The sequence below is a fragment of the Dictyostelium purpureum genome, assembly GCF_000190715.1.
Source record: "Dictyostelium purpureum unplaced genomic scaffold DICPUscaffold_57, whole genome shotgun sequence".
Classification (NCBI taxonomy): domain Eukaryota; phylum Evosea; class Eumycetozoa; order Dictyosteliales; family Dictyosteliaceae; genus Dictyostelium; species Dictyostelium purpureum.
Genome location: NW_003519394.1, coordinates 16,513 through 44,406, shown reverse-complemented (window position 1 = coordinate 44,406; position 27,894 = coordinate 16,513). Strand labels below are relative to the sequence as shown.

Here is a 27,894-nt window from a genome sequence, read left to right as displayed (position 1 = left end):
GGTGTTTTTTTTTTTAAAAAGTTTTTTTCTTTTTTTTACAATTCTTTTCCCTACACCTTTTTTAACTTACAAAATCTTTGCGGATATTTTTTTTTATTTTTTATTTTCACCCATTGGGTTTATAAATAATATGGGAATTTTTAAAATAAAATTTTTTTTTTGGGTTTTTTTTTAAATTAAATTTAAAAAATTTTAAAATAAAAATTTTATTTTATTTTAAACTTAATATTTAATTTATCCCATTTTACCTATTTCCGTCTAGAGTAATTAAGGAAATTTTTTTTAGGGGGGTATTTTTTTATTATTTATTACCCACCATTGGTTTTTAATATTTGGTGATATTATTACCATTACCCTTATTTTTTTTATTACCTTTAAATAAAATAAATCCTTTTTTTTTTTCCGTTTCTTCCAATTTGGAAAAAATTTTATCGGTTTTAAATCCCAAGTTTATTTGATTCTTGGGTAAAATTATGAATTTGAAAGGGGGTCCTTGCTTTGCTTTTTTGCTATGAGTTTATTAAAAATAAAAAAATTGTGTGTGTTTTTTTTTTTTTTTTTTTTTCTCTCTCTCTTATTTTATTTTATTTTATTATTTATTTTATTATTTATTTTAATTTTTTTATGATTTAAGGTTATTTATCATAATGTTTTTTTGAAGAACCTCCAGAAAATTGTTTAGTTGAAGTTGCAAATAATCTAGTGATGTTTGACATTCTTTTTAATAATATATATACAATATTACTATAAAGTTGAATGAATGATCAAAAAAAAAAAAATAAAAATTTAAAAAAAAATAAAAAAAAAATAAAAAAAAAAATAGAAAATAAAAAAAAAAATAAAAAAAAAAAAACAAAATTTTTTCGTCATATGAAAAAAATTTACTCATTAAAAGACTTGAAAGAGTGTAATAGAAGTTCAGATAGTATCATTTTATATGAAGAGTTCTCAAATATGTGATCAATTTGAAATGAAAAAAAACTAATGAATTTTAATTTAAATATATAAAATAAAAATAATAATATTTTATTTTTTATTTATATTTTATTTATTTATTTGTTTAAATTTTATTTGTTTATTTCTTTTTTGTATGCAAAAAAAAAAAAATAAAAAATAAAAAAAAAAAAAAATAAAAAAAAAAATAACACAAAACATTAAACACAAAAATATAAACAAATACAAAGATAAAACAAAACAAAAAAACAAAAAAAAAAAAAGAAATATAATTCAATCGGAATCAGTATATTTATTTTTTATTTTTAAGAATTTAATGTTAATTTTATTGGAATATTAAAATTATTTATCTAGATATAAACCCAAAATAAAGACATATTATTTATTTATTACCCAAATTATTATTTTATTTCATCCCAAAAATTTTTTTTGGATTTCATTTCAATTTTTTTTTTGTGTGGGTGTGGTATAATCATTTAAAAAAAAAAAAATTCGAATACACAAACAAGAAATAATAAATAACTATAATTTTATTAAATTATAATTAGAAATAAACAATAATTTCATACCGCAAAAAAAAAAAAAATAAAAACTATAATTAGTTCTCTCATATAAAAAAATAATTTAAAAAATAAATTATTTAAAAAAAAAAAACAAAAAGATTTTATTTTAATGAAAGCCACCACTAAACCCATACTTTTTTAATTATTTTTCATTTATTGTTGAAAAAAAAAAAAAAAAAATAATTTCACATTATCTACTTTGGGAGGATAAAAATTAAAATTTTTTTTTTTTTTATTTTTCATTTTTTGTATTATTATTTGAAAAAAAAAAAAAAATATTGTATGTATATTTTTTCACACACATAAAAAATTTATCTCTATTTAAATACTTTTTTTTTAAGTAAATTATAGTTTATATTTTTATTTTATAGTTTTAATCTGCAAATATAAATAAGTAATATTTTATTAGAAAAAATAAAATAATATAAAATAAAATTAAATTGGATAATATTAATTGAAAAACATTTAGTATTTAATTAAATTAAAATAAAATAAATTTAATTAAAATAAAAATTATTTTTTACAATGGAAATTGTAAAATCTTTTTTCATAGTTTTATAAAATATAATAATAATATTACAATAATATAATAATCAGTAATCAGTAATCAATAATCAATAATCATTAATAATCAATGATTATATATATAATTTATTATAAAATTTTAATTAAAATAAAAAAAAAAAAAGTAATTTACTAATTTTTTTTCTTTTATTTTTTTATTTTTTTATTTTTTTTTTATATTTTTATAGAATTCAAAATATTATTTTTTTTTTAAATTAAAACCAAATATTTTTTAAAAAACCTCTTGTTGTATATTATATATAAATTAAAAATCAATTATGAATATGTCATCAGACGCAACAGTTGCTGAATTATTAAAGAGACTTGAAGCTGCTACAACTCGTTTAGAGTCACTCGAAAAAGCTTTAGCCACAGCTGCTTCATCAGCTCCAGCTTCAGGTGGTTCAGTCTCAGCCGGTTCTGCTCCATCAGCTGCCGCTGTTAAAGAATTCCAAAACTTAATCGATCAACATATTACTCCATTCGTTGCTATTTCAAAGAAACTTGCACCAGAAGTCGTTAAACAAGTTGAAGAATTAGTTAAAGCCCTCGAAGCCGAAAAGAATTTAATCAATACTGCCTCACAAAGCAAAAAACCATCACAAGATGTTTTAATGGAATTAATTAAACCAGTCAACAACTTTGCCCAACAAGTTGGTCAAATTCGTGATTCAAATAGATCATCCAAATTCTTTAACAATCTCTCAGCTCTTTCAGAAAGTGTTGGTCTTTTAAGTTGGGTTGTTGTTGAACCAACTCCAGCTCCACATGTCGCTGAAATGAGAGGTTCAGCTGAATTCTATACCAATCGTATCTTAAAAGAATTCAAAGGTGTCAACCAAGATCAAGTTGATTGGGTTCAACATTACATTGCTTTCCTCAAGGATCTCGAAAAATACATTAAACAATACCATACTACTGGTTTAACCTGGAATCCAAAAGGTGGTGATGCTAAATCAGCCGCTCCAGCTCCAGCTGCCCCAGCTGCTCCAGCCCCATCTGCTGGCGGTCCACCACCACCACCACCAGTTTTCAAAGCTGAACCAGAAAAGAAAGGTGCTGATATGAACGCTGTCTTCTCACAAATTGGTAAAGGTGAAGGTGTCACTGCTGGTTTAAAGAAAGTCACCAACGACATGAAATCTAAAAACTTTACCGATAAATCATCAGTTGTCAAAGCTTCAAGCAAACAAGAAAAAGTTGTTGCCCCAGCCAAACCACCAAAATTCGGTCTTGAAGGCAACAAATGGTGTGTTGAATATCAAGTTAACAACAAAGAAATCATCATTTCTGAAACTGACTCACGTCAAACCGTTTACATTTACCAATGTGTCAACACTGTCGTTCAAATCAAAGGTAAAGTTAATGCCATCACCCTCGATGGTTGCAAAAAAACTGCTATTGTTTTCGAAAATGCTATTTCATCATGTGAAGTTGTAAACTGTACCTCAATTGAAATCCAAGTTACTGGTCGTGTTCCATCCGTTGCCATCGATAAAACCAGTGGTGCTCAAGTTTATCTCTCAGCTACCTCATTAGATACTGAAATCGTTTCATCCAAATCATCAGAAATGAATGTTTTAATTCCAGGTGCCACTCCAAATGACGATTTAGTTGAAATTGCCATTCCAGAACAATTCAAAACTATCGTTCGTGATAACAAATTAGTCACTGAATCAGTTTCACACGTTTAAATTTTCAAAAAAAAAAAAACCAATAAAAAAAACCTAATAAAAATATTTATCTATTTTATTTAATTATTTAATATTAAATAAAAGTAAAATTTTGTAAAAATAATATAAAAAAAAAAAAAAATCATCCCAATTGAAATTTTAAATCATTAAAGTTATTATTATCTTTTTCAATAAATAGATACACAAAACTATTTTGGTGAGACACAATGAAAGAATATTATATTATTTTGAATTGTGAATAAAAAAAAAAAAAAATTTTAAAAAAATAAAAAACATTTTGTTTATAAAAAAAAAAGAAAATGGAATCAAACCAAATAATTTATTATTTTTGTTTTTTTGTTTTGTTTAAATTTAATTGGTAGGTTAAGTATGTTGTTATTTTAAATTGAATTAATTATTATTAATTGTTAATTTTTAAATTATTTCTTTATCATTATATTAATTATTAAATTTTAATTATTAATTTTTTATATTATCATTATATTATTATTATATTATTATTTTAATTATTTTTGTTGTTGGCCATCATTTAAAACGAAATCTATACTTGTTTTAAAATCACCGGACTTTCTTTTGTCACTGATAGCTTGTGGTTGTTGTTGTTCAGAGTTTAATTGAAGGGCTCTTTCATTTTGTAAGACGTCACAGAGTAAATCTAAATTAAAAGTTGGATTTGATTTGTAAAGTGGGCTTGAGCTGCTACTGCTACCGCTGGAGTTTTCTTCGTTTGGTACCAAAGAGGCGAGATTGCCAGTACTAAGATTATGGGTTGGGGTTGGTGAGACTGATGGTGATAAAATTAAAGAACTTGGTAAAACTGGCGAATATGGAGTATATTGTAATGATGGTGATGATGGTGGCGATGAATTATTTGAAAAAGAGTCTTGAATAATTTTTTGTTTTTTATTTGATAGGATTGATTGTGCATAGGAAGAAGTTGGGGTTGATGGTAAAGATGGGGAAGATGATGCCGACGATAAATTTGCTTTATTTAAATCTAAATTAAATGATTGTTGTTTTTGTAAAATTGGAATTGATGGAGAAACTGATTGTTGTTGTTGTTGTTGTTGTTGTTGTTGTTGTTGTTGTAATTGTTGTTGTTGTTGTTGTTGTATTTGTAATTGTTGTTGTTGTAATTGTTGTATTTGTAATTGTTGTTGTTGTGATTGTTGTTGTAAATTGGATATTATTATATCTTTTTCGTCGAGCTCTTCAAAGGATTGTGATAATTGGGCTTTTAAGTTTGAAATGGTATCCATATAACTTTTTGGAATAATTTTTTCTTTTTCATATACTGAAATATTGAAATTTGAAAGACTCAAACTCTCTTCTAATTCCATAACTCTTCTTCTTAATGAATCAATGGTTGATTCTAATGATCCAATTTCACTGACTTGTCTAATTGACTCTTGCTTTTTTCTTTTTCTATATTCAGCATTTTGTTGTCTTATTTTCTCTCTATTTTCGGGTTTACTTCTATACTTTTGCATATAAACTCTGCATGCTTCTCTATGTTCCTCTTGTGTAAGCATTTTTAAATTTATTTTTTTATTTTATTTTATTTTATTTGTTTTTATTATTTACAAAGGGATGTTATTTAATATTTTTTATTATGTATAAAAAAAAAATATTATATATATTGGATGGTGATTTATTATATAATTGTAGGATTATTTTTTTATTATTAAATTATTGGGTGAAAAAAAATTTTATTATTATTATTAAAATTGATATGTTTAAATACTTAAAATATTTTTTTTTGTGATTTTATTTATAAAAGTATGAATGTGAAGTGTTTTCTTTGTTTAAATTATATGAAAAGTATGAAAATACAATCAATAAAGAAAAAAAAAAAAAAAAAGATTTTTTATTTTTTATTTTTTAAAATTTTTTGACAAATGTGTGGGTGATATTTATAAACTTTATATTGATGTAATATAATGTAAGGTTTTGTTTTTGTTGCAGTAAAAAAAAGGTTAAAGATAATTTATTTGAAATAGTGATTATTAAAATTTAAAATAAAAATTAAAAAAATAATTATTTAAATTTTGAAAATTTTTTTTTTTTAAAAATGTTTTTATATATTAGGTTGTAAAAATCGTTTATCTTAAAATTTTTTTAATATATATATTTATATAAACATGAAACTTATATAGATGAATATACGAAATAGTTATAAAAGTGTGTGTGATGTGTATTGTATATTGAGTGTGTGTTTGTTTGTGGTGTGTGTATGAATTAAATTAAAAAATAAAAATTTAATTTAATTTGAAATTTATTATTCAATGAAAAATAATATTTGAAATTTTTGATTATATGTTTGATAATATTTTAATATATAAAATTATTTATTTGATTTATATACATAAAATAAAAAGAAAAAACTATAAAATTTTTTTTTTTTTATTGTTGTTGTTGTTGTGTTTAGAGTTTAAAAAAAAAAAAATAAATAAAAATTAAAAGAAAAAAATTAAATAATTAGTATGAGACAACACCACAACACACACATACCCTATAAAATAATCAAAAATAAGATTGTATGAGGAAAAAAATATCATTATCTAGATAAGAGTTTAATACTGCGCGAAATCGGGCATGAATCGTCAAAATTTAAAAAATATCTGCTTTACCTAAAAAAAAAAAATTTCTTGTCGTAAAAACATCAATGATAATTATTTTAAAAAAAATAAAAAATAAAAATTAAAAAAAAAAACTTTTTTTTTTTTTTTTTTAAATGTAAATTATAATCATTACATTAATATAACAATCAAAAAAAAAAAAAAGCTGTGTCATAATTGCAAGATTATATAGAGGGTTTTTTTTTTTTTTTTTGATTTGTGTGGAGTTTTTTAACAATGAAAATTTTTTTTTTTTTTTTTTTTTTTTTTGAAATACTAAATTTCTCTCTCAATTACAACATTGAAACCTCAATTCTTTAAGAGACAAATCATCTTTTTTATTTTTTTTTTTTATTTTTCTTTATTTTTTCTGCCCTCCTTAATAAATTTGCTGGGTTGAGAATAAAAAAAAAAAAAAAAAACTCTTAAAAACGTCAATAGGCCCTCTTTTCTACATCACAGTGTAATTTTTTTTTTATTTTTAATTTTTTAACTTATTTATTAATAAATAAAACAAAACTATATAGATTCAAATCTTGATAGAGAACGATGAGATTTTTTTTTTTTTTCTTTTTTATTTTTATATTAAATAAAACTTTATATTAATTAATAAATAAACAAAAAAAAAGAGGTTATAATGGTTGTTGTTTTTTAATGTTGTTTTTTTTTTTTTGTTGTTTAATAAAACACTTGTGTGTATAATAATCATATCATTCGCGAATAACAAACCACTATTACAATGGTTATATGATTAATTAATTTTATAACAGTTTCAAAACCCAAAATTTTTTTTTTTTTTTATGGTTGTGTTTAAAAAAAAAAAAAAAAAAAAAAAAAAAAAAAAATTTTTCATATTACTGTTATTATTAAATATTTAAAAAGTTATTTTGTTTTTTTATAAAAAAATATTTGTTTTTGTTTATTAAAAAAAATGGTTTCTAAAATTTGATTTCGATTTTTTTTAAATAAAATAAAACTAAATAAAATATAATAAAAATTTTTTTGAAAAAAATAATTAAAAACTGCGGTTACCCAAAAAATCAATATTTTTTTTTGCTCGCAATGTTAAAAAACGAATTAAACATTTTTTAGACCGCGTATTAAAAAAAAAAAGTGTAGTTTCACACTTGTTATACTAGTATTGATTTTATGCTATAATTGATACAGATAACAAATATGGTTTTAAAATTATTTCCAAGCAGTAAAGATGAATTAATTACATCAATTAAAAATTATTTTCCATCATATTCACTGAAGGAGGTAAGCTCTGAGCATATTATGCCAGATGAAAGAATACCAATAGTACCAACATTATTACTTTCATTTCAACATGTACTTGCTATGTTTGGTAGTAACGTTCTCTGTCCAATATTAATGGTAAGGCCGATATGTAAAATATTTAATTTACATATAAATATAATATTAATAATATTTTTTTTAGGGGTTTCCAGTTAATTCAGCTTTATTTTTTTCGGGTATTGGAACTATTATATTTTATATTTGTACAGGTGGAAAAGTTCCATCATATCTCGGATCAAGGTATGCAAAAATTGTTATTTACATATGTATATATTATTGTTTGGGTTGGTTCTAATTATAATTTAAATATTTAGTTTTGCATTTATTGGCGCAATCACAACAGCGTCAGGATATGTTTACACACCAGGTGCAGGACCAAATCCACATATTGCATTAGCATCAGGTGGTGTTATGGTTTGCGGTTTCGCTTATTTAGGTATTTCAATGATTGTTATATTGGTAGGTTATAAATGGTTAGAGTATTTAACACCCCCAGTAGTGACAGGTTCAGTAATTATTTCAATTGGTCTTAATCTCGCAAGTTCAGCAATTGCACAAGCAAGTTCATCTGCTTTTGATGCATGGATGGCATTCGTAACTGTAATGGTGGTTGTTTTGGTTACATGTTATGCACCAGGACCATTAAGAAGATTACCAATCTTAATTGGAGGCCTTACATCATATCTTATTTACCTTTTCTGTGGATTGGCAAATGTTGGACCAGGTATAGATTTTAGTGGAGTTAAAGATACAAAGTGGATAGGTTTACCACCTACCGTACTCCCAGAGTTTAGTGGATCCTATATATCATTAATTGCACCAGTTGCAATTATTCTAGCAGCAGAGAACATTGGTCATTTAAAAGCAGTTGGTTCAATGACTGGAAATAGTGTAGATCATCTTTTAGGTAGAGCATTTCTTGGTGATTCCATAGCATGCATTATTGCAGGACTTTGTGGTAGTACCGGTACCACTACATATGCTGAAAATATTGGTGTTATGAGTATCACCAAAATCTACTCTACTCTTTCTTTTCTCTTTGCTGCACTTTTTGCAATCATTTTAGGTTTGTTACCCATGTTTGGTAAGATCGTTGCAACTATTCCAGAAGGTACCTTTGGTGGTTTATCTATTGTACTCTTTGGTATCACTGCTTTAACTGGTGCAAAATTATGGATTACCGATAATGTTGATTTCACAAAACCAAGAAATCTTTTAACTGCAGGTGTTTCAGTCGTATTGGGTAGTGGTATGGTTAATGTAGTGGTTCAATTTGGTACTATTAAAATTGATGGTATTGGTTGCTCAACCTTTTCAGCTATATTTTTATATCAATTACTTCGTGAAGATTGGGGTGATGTGTTTAGAAAATTAACAGGTCGTGGAAGAAATCTAGAAATGGTGGATGACTTTGACCCATCAGTTCAATACAATAAAAATCAATTATTAAAACCATTACTCGATAATGAATATTTAGAAACTCAATTTAACGAAGAAGCTAACGAATTTCTTTAAAAAAATATGGATATTTTAAATCCATATTTTTTTAAAGTTATTAAAAAAACAAAAATAAATTTGTAAAAATATTAATGTTTTATTTATTTAAAAAAAAAAACAACTTTTTTAATTTATTGTTTTTAGAAATCCAAATTTTTTTAATTTATTGTTTTAAATCCAAATTTTTTTATATTTATTTTTTTTTTTAAATTTGAATATTTATTTATCAAAGTTTATTAAATTATTTTTTTAGGTTTTTTTTTTTTTTAATATTTTATTTATTTTTAAAGTTACTTGGCATTTATTAAGTATGAACTTAGTTGATGGCAACTTCTTTAGCAACAGATTTTGCGTCAGGTCTTTCTTTGAGTGATTTGTTCTTGTTTCTACAGGCCTGAGCTTTCATCTTGGAAGTGTTTTTCCGAGTATTTCTTCATTGCAATGTACTCAATTAAGGAACGTCTGTTCTTGAGGACTTATCATTGACTCCTAAATATAATTCACGGCTAACGTGTCGATTTTCTTGGCTTTACGGTATTTTCTTAATACTCTGATTGTACACTAGGATCTTGTTGCCTTTGAAGAATTTTTTCTTTATTTTTGTCGTATTTGTTATTCAAACAATGTATTAAATTGATTGAGACACTTGAAACCACCAATCTAACTTTGATTATAAAAATAATTAATAATTTAAAAATTTTTTTTAAAATTATATTATATATTATTACTTACGAATATTTGAATCTTGATTGTTATCCATTATTTTTATATAAACACTATTATGAAAATTTAAAAAAAAAAAAAATATATATATTTTAAAAATTAAAAAAATTTTACTCTCCTGAGTTTTTAGGAATACTTTTTAAACATTTTATGTCATTAAAATATTCAATTCAATAATTGATTTTTAGAATGTAAAAAAAAAAAGATATATAAATTTATCTAAAAATTAAAATTTGATAAAATTATTTATAAATATATTTAAAAAAAGGAAAGATATGTGAAATGAGATTTGAGTTAAAGAGAACTAATTGTTTTGATTGAATATTTGTATTTATAATGTTCCTTTAAATATATTAAAAATAAAGAAAATTTATACTTTTTTTCTTTTCTAAGTTTTAAAATATTTTATTTTATTTAAATAAAATAAATAAAAAATATAAACTAAAATTTAGTTATTTTATTTTTTGAAATTTTTGAGAAGTAAATGTTCACAAAAAATTAATTAAAAAAATTAAGTTTTTGAAACAACCCAATACAAATTGAAAAATAAATTATTTTTTTTATAACCGAATAAATATTATTATTTTATAATAAATTATACTACCCAAAAACAATCAAATAAAGAAAATATGTTCGAATATAACTAATAATAGATTATTTTAAATGAAAATATAAACTATAAAATTAATTACAAAAAATAATTTTATTTTATTTTATTTTATTTTATTTTATTTTATTTTATTTGTAAAATGATTTTGATTATTATTAAAATAACTCACTTTGAGGAGTTTTCTATGGATTAATTAAACCAACGGGGCTGGGAATGAAGTATAGAGTGGAGTTTAATAGTGTTATTCATATGGATTCCCCTCCCTTATATATCAAATAATATACTAATTTTGATTTCTGGAGTTCAACCTTCTTTAAAGGGGCTTGGATTTTGTTACATTGGGTGGTATTTCAAAAGAAAAATTTCTTTACCACCCTTGGTTGTTTTGGAAGACTAAAGTGCTCATTGGCTTCTATATTATAGTTTTTATATTCTTGAACAGCATTGGTAGTATCATTTTCTACAACTCTTGTTGCCTTACAACTAAGTCATGTTTAGTGGTAGATGATAGAGAATAACCACAATGGGGATGTTATTAATTTTGTAAAAAGATTGTGGATAACATGCAGTTTCCATTATGGTCTCTATTTTTCTCTTCTTTTTTTTTTTCTACCCATAAAAAAAGGAAAACGATTAAATGGTGATAGTTTATTGCATATCAAAAATAAATTAAATATAAAAAAATAAAAAAAATAAAAAAAATAAAAAAAAAAAAAAAAGAAAAGTTTTTTTAATTTTTTTTTTTTTTAAAAATATTTTATTTTTTTTAAAATTTTAATTTTTATAAGCGTGTATTTTTTTTTTTTTTTTTTTTTAATTTATTTTATAATAATCTATTTTCTTATATATATTTGATATAAAATGGTATTAATTTAATTAATCAAAAGAACAATAAATTAAAAACTAATATATTAATTGATGGTTTCATTTAACTTTTATTTATATAGTTCATTATTGCTATTGGTGATATTCACGTTCCACACAGATCACATGGTATTCCACCAGAATTCAAGAAACTTTTAGTTCCAGAAAAAATTCAAGTAAGTCATTCATTAGTATTAAAAAGTTAATCACAGTAATATAATGATACAATTTAAAGATTTTGTATATTAAAGTTTTTCTTTATTTTTTAATCAAAGCATATCTTATCAACTGGTAATTTAGTTTCAAAAGAAATTCACGATTATTTCAAAGTTTTAACTTGTGATGTTCATATTGTCAAAGGTGATTTAGATGAAGTAAGTTTATGTTTTTACAATAATATTTAAGATATTTTAGGTTAGATATAATAAATGCAATGAAAATTAAATGGAAATTATAAGAGCTATGGATTCAAAAAGTGGTTGTTATAATAATTTGGTGATTATGATAATACAGCATATCAGCATAACATAACAGCACACCAGGATAGCATATAATATAGCATAATTAGCAAATAATACTATAATAATTTAAATAATAATAATAATAATAATATATAGAATTTGGAAACATTATTAGAAAAATTTTATGAAAATGGTTATTAATTCTAATTTTATAAAATAGAATACAAGCTATCCAGACACTAAAGTTGTAAACATTGGTCAATTTAAATTTGGACTTTGCCATGGTCATCAAATTGTTCCATGGGGCGATAAATCATCATTAGCTGCTTTACAAAGACAATTAGACGTTGATGTTCTCATCACTGGTCACACTCACAAACTTGAAGTTTTCGAAGCTAATGGTAAACTTTTTGTTAATCCAGGTTCAGCTACTGGTGCTTTCAGTAATATTTCAAAGTAAGCCAACATATTAATTATTGTTATTGTGTTATCAACTAAAAATCTATCACATACTAATATTTAAAATTTAAATTATTTATCAACTATTACAGCGATGTTATTCCATCATTTGTTTTAATGGATGTTCAAAGCAATAATATTACAGTTTATATTTACAAATTAATTGATGGTCAAGTTAAAGTCGAAAAAATTGATCATGTTAAACAACAATAAATTTATCCCACAAAAAATAAAAAATAAAAAAAAATAAAAAAATAAAAAAATAAATATCAAGTATTATTAATCAAATGTAAACTTTAAAGCTAAAAAATATTGATCTTTTTTTTTTTTTTTTTAAATATATAAATATATATTGTTTGTTTAATCTAAAGCAATTATATTTTACTTTTATATCTCTTTTTTATTATAATTCTAAATAAATAATAATAAAATACACCAAAATTTTAGTATTGCTTTTATTACAATATGTTTTATTATCAAAGGATTAATTTGAGGAACTTCGTTTATAGTTATGATAAAAAATAGGTTACGTTATACAAAAAAAATTTAGAAATTTTTCAAGTGTTTTTTTTTTTTTTTTTCATTTTTTTTTGAATTTAAAAAAAAAAAAAATTTTTTTTTTTTTATTTTTGTAAGATTTTTCACAAAACAAACTTAAAAATTTTATATCTTTAAAATTTTTATATGTAGGTATAAAATATAATATTGTATTATTATTAAATAAAATATTAATAGTATTTTTTATTAAAACTAATCCCTATAGATAATATTGTTATATAATTACCTAATTATTAAACATGTGCTTAAGCTTACAACCACCCCGCCCGCCGCGTCCAAAATTTAAACTTTTCAACTGAACAAGGTTATGGTTTTTAGATACTAAAATCTAAAATCTATAAACCCAATAGTTGAATGTTAAATATGGAACAAACGAAAACAAATTCTTGATAAATCCTCCAATAGGAGGACCCATGCAGAGATTTCCAGAGAGCTAATAACTCACTGACAAAACCTACTCCGAAGCGAGTTAGGATTTTGGGAAGATCATGTGGGAGCGACAGGCTCCCGACACCGAGGCGAATTAGGATTACATGGCCCTCACAGCCAGATTTATGGATCAGTTTTTATTAACTGGTCACACTTTATAAAAAATATCTAAATAAAATTTAAAATATTTTTTTATACAATTTTTTTTATTTGTTTATTTTTATTATTTTTTTTTAATACATTATTAATAAAAAATTAAATATTTGAAACTTTACAATTTAGATTTTTATTTTGTGGTTGTTTTTTTATTTTAGATTAAAATTATATTATATTATTATTATTATTATTATTCATTTAACCAATCTCTTGGTTTGAGGAAAGTTAATAATTCTGCTTCTTTGGTATTTGGTTCTGGTGTATAGTTATATTTCCACTTTGCAACGGCTGGTAATGACATTAAAATAGATTCGGTTCTGCCTTCAGACATGATACCAAATTTAGTGCCTCTATCAAAGAGTAAGTTGAACTCTACATAACGTGAACGACGGTAAAGTTGGTACTCTCTTTGTATTTTGGTGTAGGTTAAATCAGAGTTGTCTACTAAAAATGGTTTGTAAAGGTCGATGAATGATAAACCTAATTGATAGATGAATTTCCAAATGGCAGCTTTATCTTCTGGGTTGTCGCTCTTTAAGTGATCGTAGAAAAGACCACCAATACCACGGGTTTCGCCTCTGTGTGGAAGATAGAAATAGGTGTCGCATTCTGCTTTGCCAAGGGCGTATGATGTTTTGAATTTTTCATCACCGTATTTGTCGCAGACGTTCTTTAAAGTTTGATGGAATTGCTTTACTTGCTCTAAACGTGGATAGACTGGGGTCAAATCGACACCACCGCCAAACCACCATGTTGAACCGGCCTCAAAGTATCTAACGTTCATATGAATGGTTGGAACATTTGGATTGTATGGATGTATAACTAAACTAACACCAGTTGCAATGTATTGAGTATCTGGTGAAATTTTGAATTGGGTTGCTGCAGCTGATGGTAAATTGCTACCTACAATATATGAAAAATTAACACCTCCTTTTTCAATCTTTTCAAATTGTTTTAAATCGGTCCCATTCTCGTAAAATCCCTCTTCATTATTGCCCTCCCATACTCTTGATCTACCACCACCACTACCCTTATGATACTGCCAATTATCTTCGAGATAAACTTGTTTACCACCTGTAGTTTCAATTAAAAATTTACAAATTTCATCTTGAATATATTCAAATCCTTTTTTAATTTCCAAAGTATCTACTGTCATTATTTCAAAATATAGGTATTACAATAATATTATACAATATGAAATGTTATTACTGTTTTTGTGTATGTATGTATTTTTATATATGTGTGTGAAATATGAAGATAAAAATAATTTAAAAAAAATTTTTAAAATGTTTTTAAAAAAAAAAAAAAATTAAATAAAAAAAAAATTAAATAAAAAAAAAAAAACTAAAATAAAATTAAAATAGTTTTAGTTATAATCACTAGATTTATATTTTATAAGGTGTTGTGTGCATAGCGCGGTCAATGATGGAATCATTATATTTTATGCCTGAAATTTAAAAGAAACTTTCTTTCTGTGTGGGGTATGAACATATTCGTTCATTTTAAGCAACACCAAAAAAATTAAAAAACTACACACATAAAAATTATTTTTGGTTTTTTTAAATAAAAATGTTGTCAATGATTTTTTATTTTTTTTATTTTTATTTTTTTATTTTTTTTGTTTTTTTATTTTAATTTTTTTTTTTTTTTTTATTTTTTTTTTTTTCTAAAATATTAAATTATTTTTCATTTCATTATTATTATTATTTAATTTTTTAATCTATCGTTGGTAGTGAAAACTAAAACAAATTTTAGAATAAAAATAAATTTAGATTTTTTTATAATTTTAAAAAATAAAATATTTGATAGAAAATTAATAAAAAAATAAATAAATAAAAAATTTCCCCCATAAAATACACAAACCCATATTCACACCCCTCTCGCACCAATAAATAAAATATATTGTTTTTTTTTTTTTTTTGGGAATGTTATCAAATAAAATAATATATAATAGTAAAATAAATAATGAATTAAAAAATTGTTATTTACAATTAATAAAAAGATATTATACATCAAATAATAATAATAATAATAATAAAAAGATTAAAACTGGCATTTTAATGTTAAATTTAGGTGGTCCATCAAATTTAAATGAAGTAGAACCATTTTTAACAAGATTATTCACAGATAAAGAAATTTTTAAATTACCATTTCAACAATATACAGGTACATTAATCGCAAAAAGAAGAGCACCAACAGTTAGAAAATTATATGCATCGATAGGTGGAGGAAGTCCAATCCGTAAATGGACAGATTTACAAGGTGAAAAACTATCGAAATTATTAGATGAAATATCGCCAGAGACAGCACCACACAAGCACTATATTGGGTTCCGTTACTCTGACCCATTAATTGCAGACACATTAGATGAAATGAAAAATGACGACGTAGAGCGTGTTATCGCATTCTCACAATACCCACAATTTTCATGCACAACCACCGGTTCAAGTTTAAACAATCTTTGGAAAACTCTCGAAGAGAAAGATATGAAAGGTCATTTTAAATGGTCTATTATCGATAGATGGCAAAATCATGAAGGTTTCATTAAAGCAACTACACACAAAGTAGAAAAAGCCATCAAACAATATTATAATAAATTAAATGAACAAAATAGCGGTAATAGTAGCAGCGGCAGCAACAATAACGATAAACCAGTATTAGTTTTTTCAGCTCACTCATTACCAATGTCAACAGTCGAAAAAGGCGACCCATATCCACAAGAGGTTTCAGAAACCGTTTGTAAAGTTATGGAAAGTTTAGGTAAAGATAAATATGAATATATGTTAGCATGGCAAAGTAAAGTCGGGCCATTACCTTGGTTATCACCAAAAACTAGTTTTGTTATCGATCAATTGGCCAAAAATAAACGTAATGCAATTGTAATTCCAATTGCTTTCACCTCTGACCATATTGAAACTCTCTCAGAAATTGATATCGAGTTACAAGAACATGCTAAAAAAGCTGGTATGAAATTATTAGTACGTTCTGAAGCTCTTAATGACGATCCATTAATCATCTCTGCTATGGCCGATTTAGTAAAGTCTCATTTATCCTCAAATAACTCTATTCATTCAAAACAATACCACTTAAAATGTCCAGGTTGTAAACAAGATTCAATTTATTGTAGACAAATTTTGAACCCAATCGAACAACTTTAACAAATGTTTCAATTATTTTAAAAAAACCAATCAATTATATAATAAACAAAAAAAAAAAAAACTATTTATCACAAAAAAAAAAAAAAAATACATATATTCATTTTAATATATTTTTAATCATTTTTTAAACATATACATATTTATTATTTTTTTTTCCTTTTTCTAAAAAAATTATTGGGTTTTTTTTTCTCTATTTGTTAATCAAAAGATGGCCTGGGAAAAACCGTAATTTTTTTTTTTTTTTTTTGAAAAAGATGGTGTTTATTGGTTTCCCACATCTTAACAAAACTTTTTATTTTTTTATTTTTTTATTTTTTTTGATTAATCAAATAAAGAAATTAATACCATATATCATTTTTTTTTTAATTTAGAAAATTATTATAAATTTAAATTTTTTTATTTTTTTATTTTAAATTTAAAATTTTTTTTTTTTGTTTTTTTATTCACACTCTGTGGTGAAAATTTTTCATTTTATTTTATTTATAGTAATAATAATAATAACAAAATGAATAACTTTATATATAGTAATAATAGTAACAACAATGTATATCAAATAAATTGTAATAATAAAAAAATTATTAATTTGAAAAATAGTAATATATTAAACAATTATTATTATTTTAAAAAAATATTTGGTAATAAATATTTATCTAAAATTATATTCGAAATGGTGAGAGAGATGAATTTGGTGTCGCTGTACAATCGAAGGAGGTATGTGCAGAGTGATAGGCTGCCGGTTAGAGGTTATTATGATATGGAGTTCAAGTTTATAGTCGAAAACAAATACTATTCAGTTTTAATAGATTTATTCAAACAAACACATATTAACTACGAAACTGGGGAGATTATCAATGACAACCCAAGATTACACTTTAGCGAAGAAGATTTAAAAGAAAGTTTCAAAGATTTGATTATAGATTTATCAAAAAGCTCAACTTTAGAAACAGCAGCAGCATCATCATACCCAAAAGAAGAGATTGATGAGCTTTTTAAAAAGTTTTATTATTTTAATAGAAAGTATTTGAACACTTGCCAGTTTAAAGATATACCAATAAAAAGTTTAGATCAGAACCAGACTATCCAGCACCAACAACAGCAACAATTAAAAAAAATCCGTCAACAGCAGATGCCATTGTATCGGTTACAGCAATTACAACAAGAAGCACAGGTCGTTAATATAATCAAGGTACAGAATTTAGATTTACTAGAGTTGTCTATATTTTATTCAAATTATCAGTTCTTTAGAGTCATATGGGATGGGTATTACTGCAATTGCACTTTAGATCCCTTAAAAAAATCGAAATATGTAGATTGGTGCTTGATGAACGGTGATGTCGAATTGCTCGATTATTTATTCAATAAACTAAGCTTTAAAGAATTTGACCGAAAGAATGCGCTCCAGTATGCATGCATCTCAGAGAACAGAGAAAACACCTTACGATACCTTTTCAATATAATGGACTTCAAAACGATCCAAATACACGTTGAACTTCAAAGTTGCATACTCTATAAAATAATGCAAATCGACCACACTCTCTACAAACAGTTGCATGGCTGTCTACCTATAGACTCTTTTAAAAGTCCCTTAGAGTTATTAAATCTCTCCAATAACCTACCATTCAAGCAGTTTCTAAATTTAAATTTAAATCTAAATCTAAACAATCCATCATTCAAATCGACCCTAACTCAAATATTAAATTTTGATTCAGCCAATGTTAATTGCAATGGTAATAATAGTATTTATTTTAATAGTTTAAATAGCAGTTGTAATAATATCAGTAATAATAGATTAATTAAAAATTTTAAAAGTTTATTCAAAGTTGTTCAACAACCCACACTTTCATCATCATGTACCACCACCATTTCATTTGATAAATTAAATTTTAATAGTTTCAATATTAAAAGAGAGGTCAAAAGATACTATATTTATTACAATCTATTAAACCAAAATTCATTAGAAACCAACCTCATTTTATTGAAATTTATATTCAAGTTTATAAACAAATATCAAGAGTACCAGTTAATCGACCATCTTTTATATCCAGATAAATACAGCTATTTGAATAACACATTCTTAAGCAACCAATACAAACTATCATTAAACAACCAAAGTTCAAGACCAAAGCGAAATAGTAAATACAATCTTGGTGATGACGACCCCAACATCTACTTTTTAAAAAAAGTAGTGCCTGTTTATGCATGTTGCCACACCGAGTTATTTATACATCTATATAATAACAAAAGAAATGAATTCAATTGGAGCCACAAAAATATCTCAATTAAAACAGTAACAAGCCAAAACCTGCAGCTCATAAAGTTTTTATACGAGAATGATATCTTTATCTTCCGAGGTGTACTAGACAATACAGAAATTAATAGTTTACCAATGGTGGAGTATTTGGTTAGCAAAGGGTTCCCATTCACAAAAGAGTCGTTCTTCAATTCATTAAAAGATAACAATTTAGAATTATTCAGGTTTTACATTGATCATTCCAACGATTACCATAAACAATTCATCTATTCATCCATCAATAGTTTTTACTCTTTGATTTCAGACAACCTTTTCATTTTAAAGCAATTAAATGATTATATTCAAGATTTAACTTTAGAGGAATCTAAATTTTGTACGACTGTAGTAAATTCTTTGAGATCAAGATTAATTGTACCAAAATATTTAAAAATTAATAATTAAATAAAATTTATTTAATTTGGATTTAATTTTTCCCCCCATTTTTCTTTTTTTTTTTTTTTTTTTAAAAAAATAATTTTCATTAATTTTTTTTTTTTTTTCTACCTTTATTTTATTTTCAAAAATAATAAAAACAAATAATCTACAAACACACACAACAAATAAAAATGAATTCAATGATAACCCATACACACAAATACAATTACCCCCTACAAATAAAATTTAAAAATTAATTGCTTTTTTTTTATATGTTTCCACCCCTCGCACACACTTTTAAAATTATATATCTCTTTACCTTTTTTTTTTTTTTTTTTTTTTCGTTGTTTAAATAATTAGTATATTAAATAATTAGTATAATTAATAATAATTTATAAAAAGTACACATTCGATTTGTTTTAATAAAATAAAACTATAAATAATAATGATATATATCCAACTTTTAAAACTATGAAGTATTTAGATTTATTAATTTTTTTATATTTATTTTTATACTTATATATATTAATTTATTTTATTTTAGTTTAGAATTTTAAAAAGAGAAATCAATATATTTACATTATGTGGGATGAAAATTTAAAAAGGAATAGCGGTAATTTATCACCCAGAGAAAATAATACAAATAATAATAATGATAATAATAGTAATAACAGTAATAAAAATAATACACCACCAACTATTAATAATTTAAATAATACTATAAATAATAATAATTATAGTCCTAAAAGTATAAAGAGTAATAATAAATCTAGTCCTTCAACAAATAGTCATAAAAGTTTTTTAAGTAATACCAATAATTATTTAAAAAAACTAAATAAAGATATAAGATATAATAATAATACACCAAAAAAAATAATAAATAAAAATAATATAAATAAAGATTCAGACGATTCTTCATCTGGAAGTGATTCAAACGATTCAGAAATCTCCTATGATGATGATAATGACAATGACGAAGAAAATTCATCTGAAGAATCAGAAGATTCATATGATTCATTTGATCAATCCTATGATAAAGGCAGCGAACAAGAAAATGAGGAAGAGGAGCCAATGGATTATGCAGACGATGAAAAAGATTCAACTAAAGAAAGTACTATAAATGTAAGCGGAGTCAAAAGACCGTCTAATATCAAAAAGAATAAAAATATAGATATAAATAGTAATATTAAAAAGGAATTAAAAAAGAAACGGAAAGATCAACAGCAGATAGCAAATCAAATTAAAAATCTAGAAAATCAAGAAAAGAAAAAAGAGGATAAGGGTTTTAGCAATCAAGAATTATCAAATATTTTAGATTTTGAAGATACCATTTCGATAGGTAGTTCTTCAAAGCATAAGAATCTCAATCGTTTTACATATCAAATTAATGATAGACCAGATCTAGATTCAATTTTAGAAAAAACAGAACCAGGTGCCATAAAAAACAAAGTGGCTCCATCAAGGGTTAATAATGTCCCAAATAAATCACCAGGTATTAAAAACAAACAACCTCACCCCTTGCCAATAACATCTTCAAAAAAACCACCTTTTTCCCCAACATCAACCATAAGACAACAAAATACAAAATCACCTTCTTCAAGTGTTTTACCTCCTAAAAAACCTCACCCACCTAAAGAACAATTGTCAGTATCATCTCTTCCAACTCCAATAATGCCATCTAGTTCAAATACATCAGGCTCATCTTCAGGAACATCAACTCTATCTTTAGTCGGTAAACATACACCCAAGTCACCATTGGATATTATAAATTTTAGGGATTCATTGGAACAAAATAAAAAGCATATGGGTGATGCAGTTATTAATAAGAGAAGAGTAAGCTTCGACCATTCAACACTCAATGAGGATCATTTATTTCACGAACCATTAGCGTCACCAACTCATACAATGATCAAAAGCCAAACTGAACAATCGAAAAAGAAAAAGAAAAAGAAAGGAAAGGAAAAAGAAAAGAAGCTTGGTCAGTTATCCCAATCTCCTTCAGCAGTTTCACTTGAAAAAAAACCTGAATCAATATTGAAAAAAGGTAAACCATTTAGTACAATATCAGAGGAGGGTGAGGAGTCGCCACTTGAAGGAGATAACCAAGAAGAATCAGGTTACGAAATGGACCAGCTTAGTCGCTCCTATCCACCTGAAGCAGAGGAAGAAGAAGAACATTCATCAGATTTATCAGAGCAACCTCTAACAGAACCAGTTAAAAAATTAACAAAGCAAGAAAAAGAACGTCGTTTAATTATTTCTGTTGCATTAATCAAAGACGCAATTCATTATAGAAACCCCAACCATCTCTTAATGTTAGATCGATTAAAAATATATGGATACTATTACCATCCAATAACAAGGTTTTTTATATTCTTGGTTATCTTGATAGATTTAATTTTAATATATTTCGAATATCCAACAAATTATCCGCTCCGAGGCTATGGAACCCAGTTTATCGAATTGGCTTGTGTATTGGTGTTATGCGGAGAGCTGGCATTAAAGCGGTATATATATGGTAAACCAGCTCAATTTAATAAATGGAATTGGGTTAAAGCTTTGTTTCTATTTTTAAATCTTATAGACCTGCTTGTTAGTTTTATACTGGTTTCCAATGGAATAGTTACCGATGCTAGGATATCTCGGCTGCTAAGAATTTATTATATTATAGACTATGACCGATTAACCAGAGATTTGTTTCATCAAGTAATTTATACTCTATTTCAAATGTTGCCAGTGGGTGTTGTATTTTTTACCTATATCTTTTTTTCATCGATTCTTTTTACAATTATTTTTTCAAATAATCTCACTGGTGTCGAAGACTACTATAACTCTACATTAACCTCATTCAAGAACACAATGGTACTCATTACAACTTGCAATTTCCCCGATATTATGTTTCCCGCTTTCTTCAAAAATCAATATTACAGTATCATATTTATAGCTTTTTTAATTTTAGGTCTATACTTGGGCATAAATTTTATGATTGCCGTAGTTTATCAAAGTTTTAGAAAAGCTGTATTGGGTGAAACTAAAAATAACTTTCGTACTAGAAGAACTGCTTTGTTGGCTGCATTTATTATTATGGATCACGATAAATCTGGGGTAATTAGTTTAGATCAATGGGTAGATATGTATAAAGAAATTGTGCCAAAGTCAACAATGCATGAAGCTAATGCTGCTTTCGAGTTGGTAGATACTGATGATAATGGCTACTTAAATGTTAGAGAGTTTTTTGCAATGTGTGATGTTTTTGTAACAGGTAGAAAAGAGGTTCAAAAATTGGCAAAAAAAAGGTTAAAAAGAGAAAAAAAGAAAAGAAAATATTTGTTAAAGAAAAAATTAAAACAACAAAAAGAGGAAGCAAAATTAAGAGAGAGTCAAGAAACTAACATTACATCCAATGCCGATACTGATGACCATCATCATCATCACCATCACCACCATCACCTTCATCAAAAATCTCATCATTTTTTTCCGAATCATCAAAATAATCCAAATAGATTAAGAAGATTATATCAAGGTACAGATAGTAATTATTTAGATTTTAATGATCAAGTTGCTTATGAAAATCAATATCCATACTATAATCAAGATCAACAACAACAAAATTATGACCAACAGCAACAAAATTACGATGAACAACAAAATTACGATGAACAACAAAATTATGATCAACAGCAAGACAACCAAGGAGAATATAGTCAAGATGAAGAACAACAGCTACAGAACCAGCAGCAACAACTATTATATGACACCAGTGAATATTTTGATCAACAAAACGAAAATAAAAGTAATGAGAATATGGAACGAGAGTTACAAGAACAAGAAGAAGGTATTTATGACAGTGATGAATGTCATGGTGGAGGTAATTTAAATTTATCAAGTTCAGATGATTATTTCATTCAAGAAAATACTATAAATAATAATAACAATAATAATAAAGATCATTTACCAATATTAATGAAATCGCCAGCTACTCAACAATCACCAAATAATATTGACGCAACTTGTATATCGATTGGTAATTCACCATTTATCAATTATAATAATACTAATAATAATAATAATGATACAAATAAATCTCAACAAAAATTTATAACAAATAAAACTTCAAATACTAATAATTATAATAGCAGTTTCCTTATTCAATCACCAGTTTCAATTGGTCATAATAATATTATAATTCCAATTAATGAAATTGGTGAGACACCTTCACCAGATATACAACCAAAACAAAATGATATAATAAGTTTAGAAAAACAAAACCAAGAGCAAAAAGATGATAATGTAGAAGAGGTGGATAAAGAAGAAAACCATAATTTTATTGAAGAAAATTTAGTGGATCATGAAAATGAATATCTTTATCAAGATGGCAGTAATTTTGAAGAACAACACCAGGCATATGAACAGACATTACCAGAAAATGAAGATGAAGCAGATAAGAGTCAACATGTTCAATTCGATGGTCATGAAAGTGGTAAAGAAGAAGATTATAATTTTATAAAAGAGTTGGAAGAAGAAGAAAAAGATAAACTGGAGCATGGAAAAAGTTTTAAAGATTTAAAAAAGGATTCAGTTACAACTAAAGAGTTAAAGCAATCAAGTCACCATCATCGCCACCATCACGATACTAAACATGCAAAGGAAATTTCACATGTAAAATATGTATATGGTTTTATTATAAACTATAATTTAAAAATCATCACAAAGCATTGGCTATTCGAACTCTTTGTATCGTTATTATTATATTTTAATGCTGCAATTATCACCTATGTTATGGTCCACTCAAGAAATCTTTATCACCCAGCATGGTCCATTATTTGTGATGATATTCTATTGGGTATTTCAATTGCTGAAGTTCTTTTAAAAGTATTGGCAAATCGTAAGAAATTGATATTTTGGATTGGCTTTAATGTTGTTATTGTTACAATATCTCTAATTGGTAAAATTGTTTTCGAATTTGCGCTAAAGTCCTATGTCGAAGGTAATCTAACATATTTAAGAATTTGCTGTGCGTTTCGTTACATAAGACTATTAAGATTATTATCAAGTACAAGAAAGTAAGAAAAGCAATAATCATCAATCAATAGTTTTAAAAGTATTTATATTAATATCTTTTACTATTTTTATTTTAGAATGAGACACTTTATGCAATCATTGGCACAATTAGTATTTATATTTTTAAATTTTATTGGAATTGTACTAGTAGTATATTATTTTTATGCAGTCATCGGTGTTTGGGCTTTTTATGGTAAATTTGTTAGAGGGAATCCGGATTTAATTGGTACAGACTATGACAAATTAAATTATTACGACTATTCAAATTTCAATACATTTATTGGCGCAATATTTACTTTATTCCACTTAATGGTAGTTAATAATTGGCTAATTACATTCTATGCAGCAATAGATGTTACAAGTGCATGGGCAATCTTATACTTTTGTTCATTTTATTTTATTTGCGTTATCTGCATATTAAATTTAGTCGTAGCCTTTTTAATTGAAGCAGTAAACTATACAAATAATTTCTTTTATACCAAGAGAAAGAAACATTCAAATCAAAGTTTAAAAAGGTTTAGAAAGAGATTTAAAGTTACTCATCATTACAACTCTACAGATTATGATGAAGAATATGACGAAGAATATTATGAAAAGAAGAAAAAGAAGAAATTAATGGAAAGATTCAAAAAAAGAAAATTCAAAAGAAAAGATCGACATAACGACGATGGTAGTGATGGTGGTGATGGTAGTGATGTTAGCGACAGTGATGACAGCGATCAGGATGGTGGTCATGGTAATAAACCAATTATTGGTGGAGGTAGTGGTGGTAACGACGGTGGTGAAGGTCAACCTAAAAACGACGATGAACAATTAAAAAGAGATAATAATTTAATAGAAAAAATTTATAGTCATACATTCAAAGATAATAGTCCAACACATACAATGGATAAATTTTGCTTTGAGGAGCACTCACAATCACCCCATTCAATTCATTCATCACCTTTGGGTTCATTAGATATGAGAAGATCTCCACCATTAGATAGAAAGAAAATGAAAAAAATCTCTCCACAGACTTTAAAGAAGAATTTTGTAAATTATAATGAATTTTCTCAAAATCAACATCAATTACAACAATCATTCGAAAGACCTCAAGATTATTTATTAGAGCAGTTGGAAAAAATGAAAACTGATAACACCAGCGGTAGTATACATTCAAATGTTGATTCAAACTCAACATCTTCAATTGATCAAGTTATACCAGGTGATAGTCCATTCATTACAAATGATGTCATTGAAATGATTAGAAATGAATACCAACAACAAAAAGAAAGAGAAGAGCAACAAGAAAAAAATGATGAAACTGAAAAACAAGAAAAACCTCAAGGTTTAAAGGATAGCGATAAATTATTACTTGATAATATTGAGGAAGAACAACCGGTTTCAGCATCCAAGTTACAAAGAAGACAATCTATTGCTAAAATTAGAAGATATCCAAGTATTGTTAGTGATGACATGGTTTCACCATCGACCCAAACCATTGGTAACTTTGCATCACCAATAAAGAAATCTTTATTCTCTAAAAAATCATTTAGTATGGGAACTTCACCATTAAATCAAACACTAAATGATTTTACACCACATTTTGGGTCCACTACAGTTAAAGAAGCTATTAAAGAACCACTTCTTATTTCACCTCCAGGTACTCCATTAAGAAACTCGACCACAACAAGCTTTATTAAACCAAATAATAAAGCAATCAGTACTTTACCATTAAAAGAAGAAATTACTAATAAAGAAGAAAAAGAAGAAAAACTAAAAAATAGTGATATTAAAGATAAAATTTCATTTTTTGAACCATCAAGACATAAAATTGGTAATATATCACCACCAAACCCAACAACACCCTCTGTTGATAGTAACCTAAATACATTAGTTCAAACACCATCTTCAAGATTGGTACCCCCACAACCCCCAATTCCATCAACTCCTTTTAATTCAAATCAAAATTTAGGTCCACCAAACTCTACCCCGTTAAGATCATCTCAAGGTGCAATAATTCCCCCTCCATTGTCTCTAAAACAGTCACAATCAATCACTCCACCAAATACTTCATTAAGATCTTCCCAAGTTTTAGCTCCAACACCTTTAAAATCATCACAATCCATTACACCACCCTTAAAACCATCTCAACAACATACTCATTTAAAGGCATCATCTCAATTTCAGCCTCCACCATCTACTCAATTAAAGTCTTCACATTCAATTCCACCACCACCAATGTCCACACCATTAAAATCATCTCAAGGTTTGGTTGCTCCACCACCTTTTTCATTAAGACAATCACAAAGATTTATTCCGACTGATCCAACTCCAAATCCAACTCCAATTGATCATACTAAATATCCACATCAGTCACATGTACAACAGCAACAACAGCACTCACAATATCAATTAAGTAGCTCACAATTACAACAAAGATTACACCAATTACAAAGGGAACAAACACTACAAAAAGAAAACCCATTACATTTGACTCATAATAAACCAACACAACAAACCACTACAACTACTACTACTACTACTTCAGCAACAGGCAATACAGGTAAAATAATATCAGCTAGTGAATCGGCAAGCGAAAGACCCGAAAAAATTGAATTAAGAAAGAGTTTAAAAAAACTAAATGACCACAATATTCAAATAAGAGAATCCGAAGAGCATTATAAATCAAATAAAAAAGAATTATTAAAATTGAAAAAACAAAAATTAGAAAATAAAATTAAACGAATTGAAAGGGAATTAGAAAAAGAAATTATTGAAAAAGAAATCGAAAATGACTCTACCGATGACGAACCACATAAAAGAAAGAGTAAAGCACAATTTAAAAAGAAAGCACTTGAAAATGATGGTGGTATAGGATTAGATTTTGACGATGAACACCATCAAGAGTCACAGCAACAACAACAACAGCACCATTCCCATCACGATGAAACTAATGATTATGATAAGCGTCGTAATAGTCAACAACAATCAACCACAGATGGTTTTACAACAGGTTCAGATTTCACCGAAAGCGAGTTAAAGAAAATCAGAAAGAAAAAGGAAAAGAAACAACATTTTGACGCACACGATTTAGAGTCTAAAATGTTTGGAAAAGAATTAAAAGATATCAATTTAGAATACATTGACTTTGACCAATTTTTAGAAGATAATTTAATTAATGCAACCATAGGTAATGATGAAAAGAAGAGAGGTGATACTGACAGTAGTGATAGTGTTGATAGTAGTGACGATAAGAAATCAAACAAATCAAAGAAAAGTACAGTTTACAACACATCTTCATATGACAGTGATGATGAATATGGTTCTGGTAAACATAGCTCCGACAATTTTAGCAGTAGCAAAAGTGAAAAATCTAAAAGAAAAAAGAAAAAAAAATAAATATTTACATTCTATTTAAATTTAGATTTTAATAAACACTTTATAATAAACAGATTAGTTTTATTACACAAGAAAAAAATTACAATTTAAATTGTAATTTTTGTATTTATTTGAATTTTTTTTTTTTCAATTTTTAAATTTCATTACTGAAACAAATTATTACAATCATAATAAAATAAA

General features: G+C 25.6%; 9 protein-coding genes across 9 annotated transcripts in view; 5 read left to right on the top strand and 4 right to left on the bottom strand.

The window, feature by feature from the left end:
• The window catches only part of DICPUDRAFT_97218 (uncharacterized protein), a gene marked incomplete at its 5' end in the record, with an annotated part of 2,691 nt that extends 1,759 nt beyond the window's left edge, over positions 1-932 (bottom strand). Inside the window, one exon of the mRNA XM_003285870.1 lies at positions 886-932. Coding sequence (XP_003285918.1) covers positions 886-932 — 47 coding nt within the window. The remainder of the gene's footprint in view (positions 1-885) is intronic.
• Positions 933-2,265: 1,333 nt separating this feature from the next.
• Positions 2,266-3,870, top strand: DICPUDRAFT_53913 (uncharacterized protein). The gene has a single exon (XM_003285891.1). It carries the CDS (start codon positions 2,360-2,362, stop codon positions 3,773-3,775), a length of 1,416 nt encoding a protein of 471 aa, XP_003285939.1. The 5' UTR covers positions 2,266-2,359; the 3' UTR covers positions 3,776-3,870.
• A 411-nt stretch (positions 3,871-4,281) lies between these two features.
• Positions 4,282-5,307, bottom strand: DICPUDRAFT_149844 (uncharacterized protein; the record flags this gene model as incomplete). The annotated part of the gene is made up of 1 exon (XM_003285869.1): positions 4,282-5,307. One exon carries the CDS (start codon positions 5,305-5,307, stop codon positions 4,282-4,284), a length of 1,026 nt encoding a protein of 341 aa, XP_003285917.1.
• Positions 5,308-7,569: 2,262 nt separating this feature from the next.
• Positions 7,570-9,207, top strand: DICPUDRAFT_149843 (uncharacterized protein; the record flags this gene model as incomplete). Its single annotated transcript, XM_003285890.1, has 3 exons — positions 7,570-7,770; positions 7,835-7,932; positions 8,007-9,207. 3 exons carry the CDS (start codon positions 7,570-7,572, stop codon positions 9,205-9,207), a joined length of 1,500 nt encoding a protein of 499 aa, XP_003285938.1.
• Positions 9,208-9,731: 524 nt separating this feature from the next.
• On the bottom strand, positions 9,732-9,949 carry DICPUDRAFT_149841 (uncharacterized protein; the record flags this gene model as incomplete). The annotated part of the gene is made up of 2 exons (XM_003285868.1): positions 9,732-9,853; positions 9,922-9,949. 2 exons carry the CDS (start codon positions 9,947-9,949, stop codon positions 9,732-9,734), a joined length of 150 nt encoding a protein of 49 aa, XP_003285916.1.
• Positions 9,950-11,383: 1,434 nt separating this feature from the next.
• DICPUDRAFT_76837 (uncharacterized protein) lies at positions 11,384-12,519 on the top strand (the record flags this gene model as incomplete). Its single annotated transcript, XM_003285889.1, has 5 exons — positions 11,384-11,386; positions 11,470-11,562; positions 11,662-11,760; positions 12,068-12,303; positions 12,399-12,519. The coding sequence occupies 5 exons, from the start codon at positions 11,384-11,386 to the stop codon at positions 12,517-12,519; spliced, it is 552 nt and encodes a 183-aa protein (XP_003285937.1).
• Positions 12,520-13,489: 970 nt separating this feature from the next.
• On the bottom strand, positions 13,490-14,700 carry DICPUDRAFT_91609 (coproporphyrinogen III oxidase). The gene has a single exon (XM_003285867.1). The coding sequence runs from the start codon at positions 14,603-14,605 to the stop codon at positions 13,640-13,642; it is 966 nt and encodes a 321-aa protein (XP_003285915.1). The 5' UTR covers positions 14,606-14,700; the 3' UTR covers positions 13,490-13,639.
• A 481-nt stretch (positions 14,701-15,181) lies between these two features.
• Positions 15,182-16,679, top strand: DICPUDRAFT_46429 (ferrochelatase). The gene has a single exon (XM_003285888.1). The coding sequence runs from the start codon at positions 15,375-15,377 to the stop codon at positions 16,605-16,607; it is 1,233 nt and encodes a 410-aa protein (XP_003285936.1). The 5' UTR covers positions 15,182-15,374; the 3' UTR covers positions 16,608-16,679.
• Positions 16,680-17,286: 607 nt separating this feature from the next.
• On the top strand, positions 17,287-19,299 carry DICPUDRAFT_76834 (uncharacterized protein; the record flags this gene model as incomplete). Its single annotated transcript, XM_003285887.1, has 1 exon — positions 17,287-19,299. One exon carries the CDS (start codon positions 17,287-17,289, stop codon positions 19,297-19,299), a length of 2,013 nt encoding a protein of 670 aa, XP_003285935.1.
• Between the last annotated feature and the right edge of the window lie 8,595 nt (positions 19,300-27,894).